Here is a 22,079-nt window from a genome sequence, read left to right on the forward strand (position 1 = left end):
TTGTACGAGTTCTATAATATGGAAAGTGTTTTCGTCGGCGGGCCACTGCGAAATGTTTCGAGGGCCCACGCGCTGACTAATCAATAGGGATATAAACCACACGTAATCGTCGGATTCGCTTTCAATGGGAAAGAGATCATCGGAGACAGCGTGGCCCATCATGGCTCCTTCTTTCCTCCACCGGAGCCCCGATATTGAGAAATTAAAAACGAAAAGTGAATACATATAAAAGTCCTCTTTAAGGGGGAAAAAGTAACAGCAAAAAAGTGGTCCGTCGTTTGCTGGTTTTTCCGTCTTCTTGAACAAGAAAGAACTGGGGCTCGGGTCACTGGCAGTTGAGCCGTTGTTCCACATTTTCACCTGTTTTCTTGATGCAGCAAAGAAACCTAGCTCCAGGCTATAAGAACAATAATACACTCACGAGGAAGCCCGAACACAAGAAGGTGGCGGTGAAAAAGCTAGACCGTAGTGTGCCCGAGATCTCGTTTTATTTTATTTTTCTCTCTCCCTCTTTCTCTCAACAAAACACACATCATCATTTACCGAAAGTGGAGAGAGAGAGAGAGAGAGTGAGTGACTGAGTAACAAGTGAGCCATAGCACACGAATAACATACTCTAGGACCGAGCCCGTCTTGGAAAGTTTCTCTTCTTTTTATCGATCTATCAGAGAGAAATTAGGAGAAAAGAATTGTCTTCGAGAAAAGAAGTCTCAGTGACTATATCAATAGTGTCGAAAAGAAATGGAAAAGGTTCGTCGGTGAAATATGGTGCAACATCGATTTGGTACATGGATATGAAATGCGGTGGTTCGAATTCGTAAAGCGGCAAAGGAAGAAGAGACAGGTATGATTTTTCTGTGAATTTCGGTAAATTTGTACGACCGACGTTCATTTAGAATCGATTGACCAAGATATTACGGTGAAAAGACGGTAGTATTGATTGGACTGAGCTATTCTAGTTAGAAGTCTACTTTCTTGGTAAATCGATGAAACCAAACTAGTATCAATGATTTTGATGTTTGGTACATGGCCGTTCTCATCAAATGTCTATAATAGGTGAATTCATTTGGCTGAAAAAGTCTGTATTTGGTGGATCGGTTTGATAGGAACAGTCTGTAGTCTGGCCCACCGATGAAAGCGCTTACAAAGATTCAGGGCCGCCCTTACAGACGCTGGGCCCCAGTGGCGTCTCAACAATTTCTAGCCACCAAAAATTGTTTGGGACCCCCCCCCCTTGTCCGGATTTTATATGTTTTTTGAGCTGATTAGCGGAAAAAAAACGAAAATTCCGAGAATAATGAAAATTTTAGAATTTATGAATCAAAAGATGAAATAAATAATTCCATCACCAACGAAAAATTCAGAATTTACGGGAGAAAAAGTTCCAGAGTTGATGAAAATTCAGAATTAATGCAACAAGTAATTTCAGAATGTGGGTGAAAGCTGCCAATCATTTACCGTGAGTGTGGGACCTAACAGAACGTAGGGTACAGCGCGACCGCACCTGAATTGGTTTGCTAGAAATAGTTGACATTCGATACATTGATTTGGCCAATAAGATGTGTACCAGTGAAACCTCCCAACAACGGGATCGAGAAAACGTCACCATCAGTAAAGATTCAGTATTTCTGAAGAAAAATAAATTACTATACGTTTTCGATTCCGTGTGAAACTAAAATAATCCATTCTATGCAACACGACCTTTATTTTGCATTGGATATGCGTCAATTTCATCGTCAGCAATCACTTACGAAACCCCGAGGCATGGATTGTATTTAAGAAACCACAGTAACGGTGCCAACAGGGCCGTCTTAAAAGCATCGTGGGCCCCCGGGCCGAGTGATTTTTCTGAGGCCCCCCCACCATTAGGCTCGTTTACATGCATACTCTCGAAAATTTCAACCAGATCTCCTTTTTGTGAGGCCATCCTCTTCTCTTGAGGCCCGGATGGGCCCAGTTAATGAGACGGCACTGGATGCCAAATCAGTGGTAAAAGAGAAATATAAATTGCAAAAAGAAGAAAAAAAAATGTTTTGCCTGTGACATTTCAAACTATGAATGTATTAGATTAGTGCTTCCCAACGTGGTCGTTAACGGCCCTTGGGGGGGGGGCGATGGAATGTTCCACGGGGGCGGTAGAAGCTACGGGTATAACATAGGATCCAATGGGTTGGATTGCGTTGGGGGCGATGGGAGAAAAAAATTTCTGAAGAAGGAGGCGATGGGAAAAAAAAAGGTTGGGAAACTATGTATTAGATGAAGTGATTCGTAGAGGAAATTGCAATTTTTGATGCATTTCATCTTGCTGGGAGTTTTCGTGGTCATTTACACTGATGCGACTTATACACCCGAGAGGCACCGGCACGATACCTCGCATGGGTCTTGAGCCGCCCCCCGTGACATAGGGGAGAACCCATACGTAATTTTTATGTTCGTAGGGTTTTAAGGAAGAAAAACCTCTCTTCATAGCAAATATTGAAGGCTATTTTTCCTGTGATATATTTATGTTCACGTCCGAAAAATGGTCATTATTCGGAAATCATTATTCGGAGGTTAACCTTAATGTTAATCCAATGGAATGCGTTCTGTTGCAAGAAAATGTGGGCGTTGTTTATAGGTTATTGTTTATAATTATAGGTTACTGTTATTATAAATTTTTTGCTGTTGCAACTCTAGAAAGCACAGGGTTATCATCTACACAAATTTAAGAATATTTTTATTTTTTCCTCTACACTTAGAGCTTTTCTTTTCAACTTGACTCGAAATGTGCTCGGCAACACTTTTATTGCTTCATTTTCCGAAATTTCAAAGGTCATGAAAGCATCGAATTGTGTGGCTGTTCTGTGAAGAATCAAATTCCAAGGAGTACAGTTGGGAAATCCGACTTTTCTTATCCGAAAAAGCCGCCTTTAAATAGTAGTTGATGCTGGCGTCTTAAAAATCTGTCATGTTGTTTATATTTTGTGTCCATGTCACTCTTTTTTACGGCTTGATTTTGTGTCAATAAATTCAGAAGTGGATGCGAAAGACTCACCGTTACTCCTTGACGTCGTCTAACACCACTACGGGAATAATTTTTTGGACGTCATTTTTTGGAATCGATCTAGCGCGGCAAATTTGAATAAGACCGCAGAGGAAAAAAAAAAATTAACCCCCTTCTCAGAACTTTCTAGTTCTTATCTGTTATATTCTCCCTGTTCAGTGACATGACTTTGATCACTCAGTTGTATGTGAACAGTGGCAAGGGCAGTTTACGCTCTGCACGCTATTGTTGGACGAAGTGTTTGTGCCGGAAACATAACGGACTTCCGAAAAGTCATTACAACAAAAAGCCCCCCCCCCTCCCCCACCCACCTTTAGTTTTCACATAATAGTTAATCACTGGCACATAAACACACACACCTTTTTTTTTTCTTTACCTATGAAAAAGGCGAAAAAGGACGCTGTTTTCAAGGGAGGAAAAAGCCCGATGTGTATTTTTCGAACGTTGTAAGCGGGAATAGCAAAAATTACAAACGTTGTATCCGGGGAAAATCAACATTATCAATATAGGAAAAAAAAATTAAATTCGCAAAAATTAGTCGTACTAAGCGGGAAAACGTTCTAAGTGGGAACGTTATGAGTAGAATCGACTGTACCAACGAAGTGCCGAATAAACCTCAGGACCCGACTCTTTTCGAATTACGAATCAAACTATTTGCAGCCTTTGGCGAATTCCAGATCGAATCTAGCGACATTCGACAAAAATGTTTTATGCATGACAACTCTTCCTGCTCTTTCTATTTTCGTTCTGTACTGTTTAAAACTTACTTATGCACCATGGCCCTCTGAATGTCCCAGAGCCTCAAGGTAGGACATACGTTCCCCAGATTGAATGCGCCCCAATAGGTACGTAGTATAAGATTTCTGCAGATTTCAATAGAGGAAATTGACCCGAAAATAAGGTGAAGGTGACCGCTAATTGCACAAGGGTAAGTGCTAATTGAAAAACCATCACTAAATCCGTATCAGGGATGAAGTGTGTCTTCTCGGTGCCTCGGGGCAAACTTTTCCTTGGTGGCCCCTCTTGAATAGGTATTATTATGCAAAATAAATGTCAACTTTTGTGGGCCCCAATTCGGCTTGAGGCCCAGGGGCAGTGCCCCGGTTGCCAAGCCTAGTTACGGCTCTGGTCCGTATGGTTCCCCATTGTGACGGAAGTTATCGCCACAATCTATAGTAGGAGCGCACAACCTTTTCAGGCCGCGGACCAGATATGCGGTACGTATTTCTGCCGCTCACAGGCCAGACTTTTATAAGTAAAAGGTGACCATATGACCCGTACTATACGGGGTATTCCAATAATTTTGTCCGTTACAACTTTTTTTTTTATAAAATGTCCCTTTTTCCCCCTATTTTCGACGAGACTTAGTTGAATTTCTAAGATCAATAATTAAGATTAATTTCATGACTAATATTTTATCAATTATATTATGATAATTATGACTTCACCATAATTACTTATAGTCAAATAAATGTATATTCATCGGACACAGTGTTTCCCAAAGTGGGCGATAGAATGGTTCAGGGGGGCGATAGAAGCTACGGGTATAACATGGGATTCCATGGGCTTTTTTGAGCTGGGGGCGATAAGAGAAAAAAAATTCTAAAGAAGGGGGCATGGTTCCCACACCCTAGAGCAGGGCCCCTAGGCTGGGATCTTTTGCGCCGGGCCCCCCCCCCGACCACACTTTCACTGGCCCCTTTATGATGAATTTATAGCGTGAAAAAGTTAAAAAATAGTAAAAATCGTCCCGGGCCCCAGGGCTGGAGCCTTGTCAGCCCACCTCTTGTGGGGGGCCATGGAAGGGGGTGATGGAACAAAAAAGTTTGGAAAACTATGATCTGACACATATTTGTCAAACCATACACTTTTTTTGGTGAATTAAATATTGCCTTGCACTACCCATTATTTTACATTATTTTTGCACCCGTATTTACGGTAGGTTGCCACCTACCGCTAAAATTGCTGAAAAATCGCAAATGGCGGAAAATCTCGGCAACTTTTCTGAACACTTTGCTTTCACTCGCCTTTATCAATTTTTTCGTCTGTAAATGGAAACTTGCATTTGGAACTTTTTTTAGTGATGTCCTGTATTTTTATGAAGGAAATATGGTTAGCTTAGGTATTTATCGCGTTGTATGTATTGATATACCGGGGAACAACTTTCGCTGGCCGGATGGAACCCTTTGGCAGGCCGCATTTGGCTCGCGGGCTCGAGGTTGTGCAGATGTGGTCCACTCGGGGGCCACAGCCCAATAGATTATCACAATCGAAGACAGAACATGACGCTGTATCGAGAGGGACTTCCCTAACCCCGTTAAATATCAGAATATTCGTCTCGATTACCTCTATCGGAATTTGCAGAAATCTTACACTGCGTACATATTGGGACACTCTGTACGTCTGGAGGATAGCTGCCATTCTTAATACATAAAAACAGGGTCACCGCTAATATCTTCTTGGCAACCCGCTAGATGTCATCACGCACACAACGGGAATAGTATAATTAATTATAGAAAACAATACACAAAAGAAGAGACCAATCTCTCTTCATGTTGTTACTGAATATAGGATATTGTTAATTCCCCCCTACAATATACAATGCAAAGAACAATAGCAACCAGAATAGGGTGGAATTAATTACGAGACGGACCTACGGAAAGCTATAAATACAGTACGAAAATGAAAGTAGGCCTATCCGTACTTTTATAAGGTCATTAATCTCACGGGTATCGAACATTGCGTAGGGCGAGGCCGGTTTCTTCGAGTCGTTTAATTAAGAAAAGACTTATTTTCTTGTAAGATGGAGGAAACCATGTCGCAGACATTTTACGACCGGCTTCTATACGTGAAAGGCTGACGGGAGAGAGGCCTAGAGACCCAGTGAATAGGCCTTTTAATTTTTTGATGTTTTAGGAAAAACAATGTAGTTTCCTCTATCTTTTAGGATCCTAGAAATTGTGGGGGCTACCAAACCTCTGGCCCACCAAAAAGCTCCATCCTGCCCGTGAGAGATGTTCTTGTAGAAAAGTATCAATACATTCCAACATTTAAAAAAAAATTGTTGAGTTGAAAATTGTAGCTAGAAAGATAGTTAAAAGCGAGTGAGTTGGCAGTTACAGGCAAAAAGTTTCAAAAGTTTGTGAAGTTGCAACTATAGCTAAATATCATCGAAAAAGCGGTAATAACGAGAAAACACAAGGGGCTACTGCGATTCGTAATGCGTTAAAATGTAATTCACCAAAGGAAAAAAAAAGCGTATATGTTTGTCAAAAATATGTGAATGTAATTAAAGAGAGTCAAAAAATGTAATTAAAGAGAGAGTCAAAATTTTGTCACAACTCATGAAATAATAAAGTCATGACTATAATAATTATAAGTCATGGAAATTACCTTAATTCTTGATTTCAGTAAAGGGTAGAAATTCAAGCGAGCCTCCATGAAAATACGGTGAAAAACGGCCTTTCATGCTACATAAACACAGATTTTTGGTGTTCGTATTTTTTACATGTAGTTCGTTTGTAGATTATTCATTAATGCTTAATTAAATTTTTAGGAGTAAAAAACAGTTAAAAGATATGAAAATATGCATTAAAATGATTAACAGGATTTGGTTTAATTAATAAGCAGTCAGTTAATTTTAATCAAAAAAATCAGATTTGTTCATATCCTGCTTTTTAAAATAGCCTATCGTTCAAGTCAAGTCGGGTCCCATTAGGTATATATGCAAAATTTTTAGTGACGGTCGATCTAAAATTGTAGATTTGCATAGAGAACACGCACACACACACACAGACAGAAAATCAATTTTATGTACATAGATTTCCTATATGTAATTCATTTCGAAAAATGTTATATAATCGATTTGCGGAGTCGATGACCCATATGTCAAATTGCGTTGTTAGAAACGCACGAGCAGTTTACAGACCGGAAAAAAAAAATCGATTTTTTGCACCAAGAGAATGAAATCTAGATTGATATCGACAAAAAATTAATGATTTTTTTCCCCCTTTATTCGAGAAAATTCCAATTTTTATATGTCCATTAATCTGGTTTTTTCGGTCACCATCACAGACAGGTATCTACCCTTAATTAACCCTCCTTTATAGGAGATTAGCTCAACTGCGGATTTATGGTTTTGCTGTGTGTGTGGGCTATAAAAAATTCTGCCACCCTTCTCTCATTCTAGTCTAACTGTCGTGTCTACTCATTTCCCAAATTTGGTGACCCTGCGCCATAGCACACTTAGCACCCCCCACCTCCCCTCCTTCCGCAAAATATACCTCAGTCTCTAAGTTACTCTTTCAGTCGCTCCGATACTTGCACACTCTCTCTCTCTCTCTAGGACAGTGTTTCTCAACCGCCGTGCCGCGGCACGCTACCGGGCCCTGACATCAATCCGGACCGTGAATGGTTAATCGTTTAATTTTTACCCATTTATTTCGTTATTAATTCCATGGCTTCCTAAGGTTGAGAACCATTGCTGTAGGACACTCTTTTGTTCCCACACCCACGCTTACACACTATTTTGTTCTCTCCCATGCTTATACACACTCTCTCTAGGACACGCTTTTGTTCCCACTCACATGCTTACATACACACTCTCTAGGTACACACTCTCCCATGCTTACACGCTCTCTCACTAATACACTCTTTTGTTTCCATTCCGAGCTTACATGCTCACTCTAGGGCACTCTTTTGTTCCTACTCTCACACTGAAGGCTGCAGTTGGGGGAGGGCGGAAGGGGAGTCTAGTGCCCCAAGCGCTGGATCAGGAATGGCAAACTGAGTTGAATTGTTTTTCACATCAACTTCTGGAGAGCGATAAAATGGACCCTGGCTCCCAGAGTAAATTTTCATTTTATTTCACTGTTTTGGCGGCCCTGTACACACTCCCTAGTTCACTCCTGCCTGTGGTTCCAAACTCCCTAGTACACTCTTGTGCTTGTAACACATTCATTCCTGTGCTGACACACTCTTTGTTGTGTGTGTGTGTGTCACATGTGTCAGAAAGTGTCACACACTTTTAGTCACTCTTCCATGCTTGCACACCTTCTACTTCACTCCTGTGCTTGCAACACATTCATTTCTGTGCTAACACGCTCTCTAGGTTACTCTTTTAGTCACTCCCGTGCTTGCACTCTTTCTCACTCCCATGCTCAGATCACTGTTGTGACAGTGATCGTTCAATTTTTATAAATTTTTAAACTATTTACGAATTTATGCCGTGACGTGGGAGCCGGGGTGCTCGCGCAGCCACAGTAATTTGTGACACGGGTCTGAGCACCCCCAGATTTGATTGAGAAATCGAAATTTCCAATATAAAGCTCAAGATGAGCACCCACAGGTTCGAAACACTTTCGACGCCCCTGAATGTATGGGACAACGTGTATTTATACCCCATTTTACGGCCCGGAGTGCCACATCGGCTACTTCATGGCTGCCTTATCCAATTCCGCCCGCACAGTGAATCAGACATAACCTGTGAACCGAGTCTACCATAATACGCACTCTTGAAAGTAGTGGTTGTTTGGCGAGCATGACCTCGAGCGCACGAGCACTCTTGGGTGCTTAAGCGAGCACCACGTCGAAGATGAATTTTCAAGATCGTTGCCTCTTCAAGCTGCAATATATCGAGAGAAAAAAAAACACCCGCAATCTCAGAAGCGGATTTCCTCAAAACACAAAGTACAGTCGAAAAAAAGAGTTAAATAAAGACCCCGAACCCAATAGTCACCAGAGAGAATAGCCCAGTTTTTCGAAATCCCTTTAAAAGGCGGCTATTTTTGCTTCAGAACTGACCCTGAGGCGATGGCCGATCATCACGTGACAACCATCACCCTCTATTCCCCCCCCCCACACTTCGATCACGGCTTGAGAGAAAAACTCTACTTTCTTCGTACCCGTTTTATTTTTACTTTCAGCGCGATATCAACTTCCTCGTATCATCACATGACACCGGCCAATTACGACGAAACATCTCTCTCTGAACGGGGCCACCTCCCAATCAGCACCGTCTTAACGTATGGGCCTACCCGAGGGATCCGGAAATTTCGATACGCGCCGCCTCTTCAGTGGCAGATCTACACCTTTGATCAATAACACATCAACCCTATACGCAGTGGAGTTTTCATTGAGGGAGGGAGGGAGAGCTTAGTGGGCTATAGCCAGGGCGGCAAATATATTTGAGGAATTAGTGGCCAAGGAAGTTTGTACAATGGGAGAAGGGTGGCAAAATTTGTATAAATCTCAATAAATCTGTCTCTGTGCAGATAGCAAGGGCAAGGGTTAGTGAGTGACCCAAAAAAAAAAAGTGGCATAGACGGAGTTAGCAATCACATCAGAGTGAGCAAAAGAGTGATTTAGAGCATGTGCAGGCTTGTGAATGACCAAAATAGTGACCTAGTGCATGTGTAAATGATCAAAAGAGTGACCTATAAAGCAAGGAACACTGTCAGTGAGCTGCCAAAAGAGTGATCCTAGAGTGTGTGCAAGCATGCGTGACGAAAACAGTGTGCAAGCATGCGTGACGAAAACAGTGTGCAAGCGTGTGAGTGACCAAAATATTGTGCAAGCATGCGAATGATTGAAACATTGACTTAGAGAGTGTGATCATGGGAGTGACCAGAAGAGTGACTTAAAGACACGGGTGTACTTGCAAGAATACGGGGAGGCCAAGCGGGTTATAGCACAATATAGGGACGCATTCGAGGAAAGAGTAGTCAAGAAAATCAGACCAGAATGGGAGAAGGGAGGCTAAATTCGTGTAGCCGATATTTTATCAAACTTTTTGTTCCATCGCCCCCCGACTCAAATGAAACCATAGGATCCTATGTTATACTCACAGCTTCTATCGCTCCCCCTCCCCGGACCATTCCGTCACCCACCATGAGGCGATATTGCCCACTTTGGGAAACACTTGTGTACCTATACAAGATGATAATCCGACACACTCCTGTACGCATCGTCCCTGTGGATGCACAAAAACAGGTGTGATCGTATAGTGCTTGAAAAACGACAGCAAAATAAATATTTGAGAAGTTATGCAAGCGCCATGGTTCTTGCGTTATATTGGTGTTAACGATGTGCGGGGACAGAGGCGGATTTAACAGCGGGCCCCGACTAACCCAAACTTCATATTTTTCTCTAATTTAAGTGGCCCGATATTTCCTTTTGCGCCCGGGGTCTCGACCGACATTAATCCGCCACTGTGTGCGGATACGTCAAGAGCTTAGCGAAAAGGTTCTTTGACAAGATGGACAGCAGTGTTGCCAACTATTCCGATCTGGTCTTTTTTTTTCGGCCATCTAGTTGTTTTTATAGTTTTTTTTCAAAAAAATTTCCTGTGTAGTCTATAATTAAATTACGTGAAAATACGGGAATGTCCCGGGAAATACGGGACGTATGTTCATGAAAATAGTGATTATAATTAATTTTGGTTGTTTTTTTTAGCCCGGTTTCTAGTTGTTTTCGATGAAGAATCTGGTTAGAAAAATTTTTCATTGTTCGCAACACTGATGGACAGCTCGGACTTCTCGGAAATCTCCCCCCCCCGCCCCCCTATAGTCCAAGTTCCCCAAACCCAGTCCTCTTGATGGTCAGGCCGGGCACAAAAAGATCGTAAATATACTGTTGATGGTTTTTCCTCTAACTGATGTCATCTGAATCAGTGGTTCCCAACTGGGGGTGCCTGGACCCCAAGGGGCAAGAGCGTCGGAGCTAAAGGTGCTCAGAACTCGCGGTAATATGTGACTCCCAGAATTGATTCAGAAATCGAAATTCTCTACATAAACCTGAAAACGAGCACCCACAGGTTCGAAATATTTCTGAATCCTTCCCTGCCAAGGGGGATTTACGGTTCCAATTGTAAGATTCTTGAAAAAACTAATACTGAGATGAAACTCTTGAAAAGAAAACTCAAGCAATACATGTTCTCACTTGATGGTATAGAAAATTTGTTTTAAAGTTTTTCTGTTGCTCGTGTAATTAATTCTTAAATAACGTAACAGTTTAATTTAATTACATGCTGCATCCGCGAATCAAAAGAAGATTGGGAATCGGTGCTCTGACGAATTTGTACATGTTGAAAATGTGCGTGTATATATGTTGAGAACCAAAAACGTGAAGCTTGCTTCTGCGTAATGCTTGTGTTTGTGCTGCCATCTGCATCGTTTACCATTACTGGATGGAATGTCCTCCATTTTTCGAGAACATTCTCGCTGATCGACGACTGTAGTTTCAGTTGCAGTAAATGGGAATCCGCGTGGCGGAACAGCAAGATTTTCGAGGAGTCCAAGACTTAAAAACATTTGGGAACCCCGCTGATCTAAATCATACCATGGTGGAGGTATATATACTTAAATTTCATATTCAATCATCATCATCATATCCATAATGGTTAAGGGGCTTATCCTTCATATTCCCTTATCAAAATATTTCATGACATGTTTTTTGGTCAGACTGACCCTTTAATATAAGCGCATTCTTGGGTCACGCCCCACTTTTCTTTTCCTCTACACCAGCGGTTCTCAACCTTTTTCTGTTTTTCGGAGCCCTGTTTGACTCGAGGAGCCCTTTTCAGTATATAGTTTTTATGGCGGACCCCCTGCAGACCTCTTTTTTTTTTATTTATCTATCAAATTTACTGATTTATTTTATTTTCCTTGAGTCGCCGTGGAGCCCCTGAGAAGTGTACGCGGAGCACCGGTTGAGAACCGCTGCTCTACACAGCTCTCTCACGTTCCCCCCAACGTGCTAAATATTGCAAAAAAAAAAAAATTAACCACATCTATACCCATGATGGCAATTTTTAGCGCAACTACAAAAACAATCGCCAGAGCAATGATGAAGAAGGTACCTCAGAAAGACCACAATTATGGCTAAAACCCTTGTAGGCATAAAGGACGTGAAATAAAACGTCGATGTCAAGCAATTATGGCTTTGGCTGAGTTTGCCTGCGTTTCCCCCTTACATGTTTAGTGGGAATTGAATCCCGGTATTTGTGGGGGGGGGGGGGAATGCGAAAACGCAAAATTCCTATTCGCGACTCGGAAATACTAAGAATACACCTGCCATAGATAGAAGTTGTGGGACTACCTTTTGCCACTACGTTATAGGGTAATACGTGCCCACCAACACTTTTTTTCATTTAAACACAGTTTTCCACGAATAAATCCCATCATAATCGGCATAGGATTTTGCGGCTTGAAATCATTTTCTTCTGGCCCCAATTCATATCCGTATAAAATAGGAAAGAGGTCTCGACACGCAATTTATAATTGCTTTCCTTTACTTTCCCTCTTCCTCGAAAAAACGAACCGGATTTTTACAACCTAATGAACTTTAAAAATGTTTCATTTTTTTCCCCTTTATCTTATAAACTAGATTGGAATTTCACGTGACCCGTTTGATCGCTGCTGATAGTGGTTTTGAAATCACTTGTGGTCATACATAATAAACACGAATTAAGGGTAAAAATTCCACCCTGTTCTGAAGCGGGAGAATAAAAATTGCGATCTTATTCCATTTCGTGTGAAATAATGTTTCCCAAAATGATGATGTGTCGTGAAATCATGCTCGTATGTATCAAACGTGATGGGGCAATGTACAAGGTGTCCCATGAATTCGTAAATAGTTTAAAAATTCATGACAATTAAAGGAAGAGAAAATTTTGAATGCGGTTTTTGAGAAAAAAAAATGTTTTCTCACAAACTGGGATTTTTTTGTTTGGTATAGGAAAAATAAGTTCAAATGTTTGTCGATAGAGGGCACTGCATGATAGTTCGAGAGCTACTGGACATGAATCTTTCTTCAATCTCTGCTGTGTTCGAAACGCTCGTGAAGCTTCAGCTGCCGATTCGTGGTTGAGGTAAAACAACTTCACCAGTAGCGCTTTATCCATCACAATGTCAATCAACATCGCAATAAAACCTTATGTAAGCACCGGTAACAGGAAAATTCAGGAACGAGTTGTTAATAATCGTTCACCCTGCATTTTACAGGACTCTGATTTGCGTATTTCCAGTGATTTTCTACCTTACAGTGTCCTCCATCGATAAAAATTTGAACTAAAAATTTATTTACTGTACTAAAAAAAAAAATCATCCTTCGTGAGAACAACTTTTCGCAAAGTTTTACCCTTGGGCAGCGTTTTTGGACCTCTTTTGAACATGTGAACGCTTGGAATAATTTCCATGTTCTCTACGATATCACTAGAACTACATTGAGTGTATTTTACTACTTTTTTCGAGGAGGGATTCGGGTCGAAAACATTTCCTATAGCAGAGGTTCCCAGCCTGTGAACTACGACAAGCCATACAATGTTATTCGAAATATGAGCAACTGCTGAGAGAAAACCAGTGAAAAAATTTTATGGCACAATATACAACGGGTACAAAGACTAGCACGAATGTCTATGGCTGTGCACACAGCCCCCCTCCAACGCATTTCTTGGGGGTTACGTAAGCAATTGCTGAAATACCAAGATATATGCTTCCAAGGTGGAGTCGACTGATTTAATGTATATAAGAATTCACATCATAATGGCCGTGCCCCCCACACTTCCAAGTCTATCTCCGCTTATGAGACTCCTACGGCTTTCTTTGGACACAGTGCCTTTTGTCCGTCAGTTTATGCTGCTCTTTTCAAACTTTTCTCCGATTTTTGTGAATTCAAATATCTAAGTGAATGTTACTTTTAGAAGTGTGGGGAATGTTTTTTGTTGGCCTCAGGAAGGACCGGGCAACAACTTTCTGATTGAGTTTTTGAAGACAGGGTGTCCGTATGAAAAGTTAATTTCTATATTTTAGTAACTATAAAAATTGCACCTTGTGCAAATCACACGGGACAGTTATAAAAAGTTGATTTTGCCATTTTAATAGGCAGCACCTGCAACACGAATGAAGTGTCCGAGTTCTTCACGTTACTTGAATAATTTTTCTAGTAGGAAGTATGCTTCTAGAATCAACGGGCCGCCAACAAAATGCGGCACTACAACGATACAATTATTCAATAATTACACTTCACTCATAGTTAGAAAAATTAATGGCAGCACTACACACAGCCGCTGTGGTGGTCGAGTGGTCATAGTGACGGACTCACGTCGCGAGGTTCCGGGTTCGAACCCCACGGTGGTGGTCGGCTGAAGTTGGTTTTCTGTGGTTTCCAACTTCAAGGCGCGAATGCGAGCCGATCTCCCCTTTAAAACCTCGCCACAGAGATCAACAGACCTACAAATAACAGTACAAATGTAATTCACATCACTCACCTCACTTCAGAAATATAGATGGCGGCACTGAAAAATCAAGCACAACACCTATACACACAGTTACACTTCCGGCGCAATTCACTGGGCAGTAAATCGCCCATATATGGTGATGGACCCGAGTTGTGCTCGGTTTGAAAGAAAGAAAAGCACTACACACAACAAGCATTACACAGAAACAAACTTCACGTCAGATTTCACTACACATACACGCACATTGGCCTAATGGATAAGACGATGGACTCGAGAGAATATATCCGGAGGCAGATAATGGTATTTTATATATTGTTGCGCCGAACATATCACGTCGTATATTTATCGTCTGGTAGGAAGTATTGTTGCGAAGCTATACCTTACCTAGGGTTGTTAATAAATGGAATAGCTTACCCCCGGAGGTAGTAAATTGTAACACAATTGACACGTTCAAAACGAAATACGATAAACATGTTGGGGTAAATCGAGAAGCTATCCATTCTTAGAATAAGACAACCATAAGTATTCTTTATGGGCATTGTATAATATTTTATGTGTATATATATTGTTTATAATTTTTATTAATTGCATTTTTAGTTGGGTTGCTGTATTTGTTGAAATATATGACATCCATATTTTTATGGGCATTTTGCCTGTTGTGGCGTTGTATTTCAACATGTACCAATTCGTTAGAAGTTCCGCATTTGTGGTTTAGCAGTAAAATGCGGCAAGGGGAATCATCCTGTATATATAGAAGCTTTTCAAACCCGAATTTTTTTTTTTTTTTTTCGAATCCCGGTTCGGGCATGGATGTCTACTGACACTAACAAATTCCCTGGACGGATCATGCTGATCCCTCGGGAATACGTGAGGGGATCACGTTATTTAAAAAAAGAAAAACGAATTTTCCTGCTGATGCCGAGCGGCGTCCTGGCACTTTCGCGTTTAAATACATAATTTTTTTTTTTAATTTTTCGAGTATTAAAATGTCCACGACTCTGTCAATGTAACACAAGCTAACATTGTTGTTTTTGAGCCATACCTTGACAACGAAAATGTTGAGAGAACAGGCAGGGCCTGGGGCAGTATGACCGGGATTACCCTATAAAAGTTTTACAAAATATGAAAAATTCAACTAATAAGCTTATCGGTTGCATTTTCTCGAATGTAAGCTATAAACTTTATTGGTTGGATTCTTTAAAGTTTTATAAGAGGGATTTTATCGTTTACTTTTATAGTGTAATAACGGCCTAATAGCCAAAAACAAGAATGTACTCTGTCACACGGGGCAAGTGTGTATTGTGGTTCTCCCACACAGAGGCGGCTTTATGGTTTTACATGATTCTAGTGTTTTTTTTTACCATTCATTTACCAAATTTGCCGCCCCGATGAACTTGTCTGATCCCCGGTATAAATACGCCACTGTCCCCAACCAGAAATTTTTCGTGAAGTCCAGAGGACATGGAGCGAACAGAAACCCCTCGCTCTGGGAACCTTGTGGTCGGTATCTTGACGTTAATAAGGTCCAACTCTATTTAAAAAAAAAAAAATAGAATTAAAAAATTTAATCCTAAAAAGGAAGAAAAATGTGGGGAATATGAAGAGCTGTAACGTGGAAAACTTATCCGGCATAATTAAGAACGGTAGAATAATTCTACACAAAAAAAAAAAATTGCATGCAAAACGATGGTGCTGCTGGTTCGGACGGGTAAAAAAATCAGACTCCCCTTGGATTTCAGCCTCCCACCAGGGCGTCTTCCAGGGAGGAAACCGAGGGGAGACACTCGAGATGTGGGGATTTGAGCAACTTGATGACACTTATCCAATTATTACGCGTCATCGCGAATTCTCTCTCTTCCTCAACAACTTCCTTTTTTCCTCACCTTAACGTTTTTCCCAAATAGTACCGATAATTAATCATCACAAAATTTGAGACATTCCAAGAAAAATGATCGAATTCTAATATATAAAGGTGGAACGCAATTATTATTCTGCTCGGTTGGCAGAGCGAATAAATAATTGCTTAAGATATCTGTGCTGAGATGGTTAAAGGGGTCCTCCTTTCTGGGAGTTAAAAAAAAAAAAGGTGTACATTAACATTAGGAAAAATCACAAGATGAAACAAAATCGATGTTGAAGGCACGCTCCGTTGTGCGTGAAAATCACTCACTTTTAATCTCATTCGAGTCTCGCTGACGAACTTGTCAAGGAAGCTCCTAGTTTCCGCTTCAATAATAAAGCCCATTAAAGATGATAGTCGATCATTAAGTGCCCCACTGACGAATTGGTCTTAGCGATACGACCATGCAAGCTTTCTGGACACACAAGTCGTATATATAAATATATTTATACCTGGACAAGAGGTAAAAGAGCTTCAGCATATTTTCGTTACCTTACTCCAAGAACTTGATATGGTCATCATGGGGCCCGACCGATTTCTACATAGTCAAGTGTGGGGGGGGGGGGCAAGGGCACCGTAATTTGAGAAGCAACAGCATGTGCACGATATAATTATTGGGGAGGGGGGCATATAGGGAATCTCTTCCACAAAAAGTAACTAACCTTAAAAAATTGGTACTTCAAATTGCGTAATTTATTAAAATAGTAAATTTTTTCACAGTTTTTTTATATAATATCTCAACAAATTTTCATCCCCTTGGTGTGTACACCCGTGTCATTTTCCAAACTGGGTCGCATGACAAAACTATCTCGTATCCAAGCACGGTATACTAGTCGCCAAAAGAACCTTCTGGTCAAAGTTGGGGCCCTACGTTTATTTACAGAAGTGGTGGAATGGAACGAACCAAGGGGCGGTAGAAGATACAACATAGAAATCTATGGGTTGGAAAAAAGGGGAACCGCCGACAAATTAGTTTGGGAGACTGATATAGAGGATGTCGGCAAACTCTTGAACGACTTCCACCAAAGCTCTTGCAAATTAGCAGTCTATGCAGGAAAGCGTGGAATGGTTAGCCGCGTTCCCCTTAGTATGTATGCGGTGATTTTCTCCCACCCCCGTTCGAGAGAAGTTTTTGTCAATTTTTGGACCACCGATTTTTTTTTTTGTCAGCAGCGGCTCTCTGCACTGGCCAACATGTATCCACGGCTCCTTAGAATACTCTAACAAAGAGCCACTTCAAAGACCAAACAAGCGCACAACAATATTGTCATCTTTCCGTGACGCACACTCGTCCACATTCCTCTGCACAATTTCTAACGAATTGGTACATGTTGGAATGTGCGTGTATGCGTTGTGAAACCTGGCGTGGTGTTTGTGTAATGCTTGTTACGTGTATAGTGCTGCCATCTGCCACCAGTTTTTCTAACCACGAGTGAAGTGTAATGACTGAATGATTTAGTCCAAACGTCTTTATGCAAGTCAGGCAAATAATCGCTACACCGCATGCAACCAATCGTAGGATTTTAGGATACATGTATATTGTTCAAATTCATGTTCAATTGTTGATACGAGTATTCACAATTAAACATGAATTTGCACATATGATTTTTGGTTAAATTCGAAATTTCATTACACATGAATTTTAAGATTTATATGTCTCGATGTAAATTTTGATGAATCTGAAATTGAATTATTCCACAGGACATGGACGTGCCATGCTGGGCACTGGGCCTACTAGTGCTGTGCAGCATCTCCAGTACCGGGTCGTCAGACTTCCTCGATGCAATGAGCAAAGAGTTTTTCGGAGTGCAAGGCCAGGGACACCACCCTTCGCAACATGGTTCTCCACCGCCGAACGAAGACGCTCTCTCCCGCATGTTTGCCTCGTCGACTAATCAAGGTCCACCACCACCGCAGGGAGTACAGTACCACAGGCACCACCCGCAACCACCACCACCCAGATACGAACAACCGGCATCGACGGAACATTACCCCCAACATCATCGAAGGCTGCCCCCACAAGAGAGCGTCTACCGCCAAGGGTACTACCCACCGCCTCCCGCTGTTCACTATGGACACGCGCATGTACCTAGCCACCCACACTACGCTGTACCAGCGTACTTGCCACCATCTCACGGGTACCCACACGTTCCTTCGAACGAAACGGCACCGACTCAGAGTCCCGCGAACGCCAACCCGAACCAAACTTACCAATTCCCACCTCATGACCACCATCATCACCAACAAAAAGTCCATCATTACGAGCCGTATGGTGTACATGCTGCTGCTCCTCCTCATCATCACTACCTAGCAGAGCCCGAATACCACGTTCCCCCACCCGAAGAGCTCCACGCAGTCCATGTCGAGAAACATCACTATCCTCCCCCGGACGTGCAGGAGCTCCATTTGGGTAGGCCCGAGAAGCCGAGGCGGTTCCACCTGTCACTCAACCAGAACCCCGATTTCACCATCGTGGACAAACACCTGAAACTGCCGCCGGTCAAATTCCGTTTCCACGTGAACCCGAAAATAGTTATCACGACGAACACAAGGGACCCGCTGGAAAAGAAAGAGAAGGAAGAGGACCACGACTACGACGCGTTCCCACCCCCAGACGCATATTCGGATCCCGCGGCACCACCTTCGTACGACTCCAGGGTGGTAGAGCAGTACCCGAATCACCACCATCACTACGCCATCGACCCGTACGCCGTGGCGCACCACTACGGCGGCGAACATTACAAAGGCCATCCCGTACACGAGATAGCCCACGGACACAGCTACTTCAATCCCCATCGCAGCAGTCATTACGAACCAACCTTCCGAGTGAAGACGAAGCCAACGATATTCACCGAGCCACCGCCCACTAGGCCGCCGACGACCCCGAGGCCATCCACCACCCCAGCGAGCACCACGACGACGACGCGCAGGCCGAGGACTACGAGGCCCCGATCAAGATCCAGGTTGAACGCTAGAGATCCAGATTTCTCGGTGGCATTCTCACAGGTTACGCAATCCACAACGACCTCACCAGAGACCACAACCAGGAGGTTGAATTTCAGAGAGAGAAGACGCCAGAGGGAGAGGGAAGCAGCGGCAGCTGCTGCTGCAACTACCGACATGTCGGCTCAAGAATCCAAAACCTCTCCACAGGAAGAACCAACAACTACAAGCACAACAACAACCACCACTACTACTACAACGACGACACCCAAACCCACGACGACAACCACCACCACTACAACAACTACTCCCAAGCCAACAACTCAGAGCACAACAACTACAACCACGCCAAGGCCGTCGACACCAGCAGAGATGACAACACGGCGGAGGAATCCGCCAGAAACCTCCAACGAGATAGATATGGGCAAGGCAACGGATTCTCCAAGGAGGCGACTCGAACCTCTCCTGGAGCAATCCGAATCCGGCATATCTACAATCGAAAGCTCAGAATCCGTGAAAGTCATAGAGACAACGATGATGATCGATGGCAAGAACCAAACTGTACGTTTCTACTACATCACTCAACCTGTGAAACTGCCACCGGAAATATTCCAACACATGATAGGCAAGAAGACGGCTGTCACTATGGAAGACCGGTGAACAACTGTGTGTGGATGGGAAAACAATCCCCTAAACATGAATCTGGACATATCAAAAATACTTGAGACCAGAGATGGTGGCAAAGAAACTTGGTCGATATCCTGCGGGTAACAGGATACAATTTCGAAAGCTGGTTACTGGATTCACAACACTGTTCGAAACATCTCTGCTGCCACCTTGAGAGAAACTCTTAGATAATCCCATATATCCTTATTATATGCAGTGAAAACCTCTGAATAAGCGATGCTCAGAATAAGTGACAGATGCCTTGATCAGTGTCCTTTGATATAAGAACTAGTTTATCTCTCTGAATTAAAGAACAAAAAGTCCCTTATTTTTATGGGGGGAAAGTCTGTTACCATTAGCATCCCTCAATGAGAGTTTTCACTAACGTCGACTAGCATTGAAGTGTCATGTTTCTTCTAGATATATGGATGTGGCTCAGGTTCAGAATAGCATCAAATGCTCCAGAAAATGCGGTGGTTCATACAGCAAAATGTGGTACATACAATATAAGAAACTTATTTAGAAGTATTTCACTGGGAAAAGAGAAGACAAGATATTGTTCATACAAGTTTCAAGTTTAGACGTGTGACATTCCACATTGTCTGCGCCATTCTTATGCCAAGTATTTAAAACAAAAACTATACACAAATTGAGACTTGTACATACAAAGAGTAATGAAAATAAATTGCTGATGAGAAAAAAAACCCATATAGCATGATTTTGGCCAATGTCTTTACTTTAGTTCGTTCATTGCATAGTAAGCACGTGAAAGCCAGAAAAAAAATCATTAATCAAATCAGCCAAATGTCAAATTTGAAATTTTTTTTATCAGCAAATATCAGATTTGAAATTAAACAAAATGAATCATGTAAATGCAGCCACAGCTCTATATATTGGGACGAAATCCCATCTTTTTAGACAACTTTGTGAGTGAATGAAACCTTTTGCCATGTTATGTGACAGCAGAGTTGTGGATGCACACACATTCACATGAACTATTATAAAAATACATTATATAATTTTATACTATTATATTGCAGTCACAATGAATGAATAATAACAAGAATGAATTGAGAATTCAGGGTGTCTGCAATTAAAGTTGATGCGTTCTGAGCTGTCTACAGCCTTAACTACCCATCAGAAAATTATGAAACTTCAGCAACATATTAATGAAGGGATAGGAAGAAATTTCAAAGCCCCTTTAACTGCTGACGAAATCTTATACGATCTGCTCCCCTGTGCCACCCTTTTTCGCTCACATACTGTAAAAACGTACAAATATGCCCGTGGCAGTTAAGGCACAGACTCCAAATCCCTATGTTGAAAAAAAAAAAGTTTCACCAGCAAAAAATGCTCACTCTTGTAAACTTAATGCCATACTCTTTATTGAAGTAAATGAATAGAAATGATTACGGTCGTATGTTTAAGATACCTTGTTATATAGCTTGATCAGTTCAGTCATATGCTTATAAAAAAATTAGCATGTGCATTACAAATTAACATAGAAAATACCTCCAGGTGATGAAATGAAGGAACCCATTTATTTTGCTCTCAATGTCTTTCTTGGGCCTACATTATGACCTTCCAAAAATTTCTGGCAGGTAATTAAGACTGTAGAAACCACTCAGAACATACAATTATAGACACCTTATATAAATTGGTCTAAAAATTTTTCTAGAAACTGACATGGCATTTGAAATGTCAGAAAATGATTTCATAAATCAGTTTATAGAATTCAACTAAATTAACAAGATTTCTCAAATTAATTTTCTTCCCAATACATGGCAGACAAAACAAGACTAAAAATTACCTATTTTAATTCCCATGATGATTTTTTTTAAAATAAAGAATACGCCAGAACTCTATCGAATCCACAAAGCTAAAAAATGATTAAACTACGAGCGACAAAAGAATGGAGAGAGAGAAGAAAGTACCCCCACAACATTAGATTTTTTCCCTGCTTGTTTACACAGTTCTGCATATTTATAGTCCTCCAATCATTAGATGAGACTTGATTTATGTCATCAGGCCGGACAATTCTTTTTTTCCCGGTAAAATGATTGCATGTTAAGCAAATAGCTCGCCCGCAAACTAAGCTTTCAAGTTTGGCTTGCACTTCAAGAAAACAATGGAATTGTCCAACATGATGTAGCCAAGTCTGATAGAACATACTATACTGTTATTTCCAAGATACTTTTTAAAGGAAAAACAACACAACCCTTACCCCTCAAACACACACCAAAGTTTACTTTACCACTTATCTCAAGAATATAAATTCTGAGATGATTGGT

The 22,079-nt window shown here is 41.5% G+C and overlaps 1 protein-coding gene across 1 annotated transcript; it reads left to right on the forward strand.

Annotated features, from left to right (window-relative positions):
- Positions 1-432: 432 nt before the first annotated feature.
- On the forward strand, positions 433-20,506 carry LOC149078036 (uncharacterized). Its single transcript, XM_089241605.1, has 2 exons — positions 433-844; positions 17,881-20,506. The coding sequence occupies exons 1-2, from the start codon at positions 800-802 to the stop codon at positions 19,780-19,782; spliced, it is 1,947 nt and encodes a 648-aa protein (XP_089097731.1). The 5' UTR covers positions 433-799; the 3' UTR covers positions 19,783-20,506.
- The last annotated feature ends 1,573 nt before the right edge of the window (positions 20,507-22,079 follow it).

Source organism: Pholcus phalangioides, unplaced genomic scaffold (genome assembly GCF_987345545.1).
Source record: "Pholcus phalangioides strain wild (caught in Gottingen) unplaced genomic scaffold, Ppha-v1.0 ptg000014l_1, whole genome shotgun sequence".
Taxonomy (NCBI): Eukaryota; Metazoa; Arthropoda; class Arachnida; order Araneae; family Pholcidae; genus Pholcus; species Pholcus phalangioides.

Bases quoted from the DNA above. Each gene is read 5' to 3' on its own strand.
- LOC149078036 (XM_089241605.1), top strand. From the start codon at position 800: ATGCGGTGGTTCGAATTCGTAAAGCGGCAAAGGAAGAAGAGACAG. The intron at 845-17,880 runs GTATGATTTTTC...ATTATTCCACAG, and splicing joins GGCAAAGGAAGAAGAGACAG to GACATGGACGTGCCATGCTG.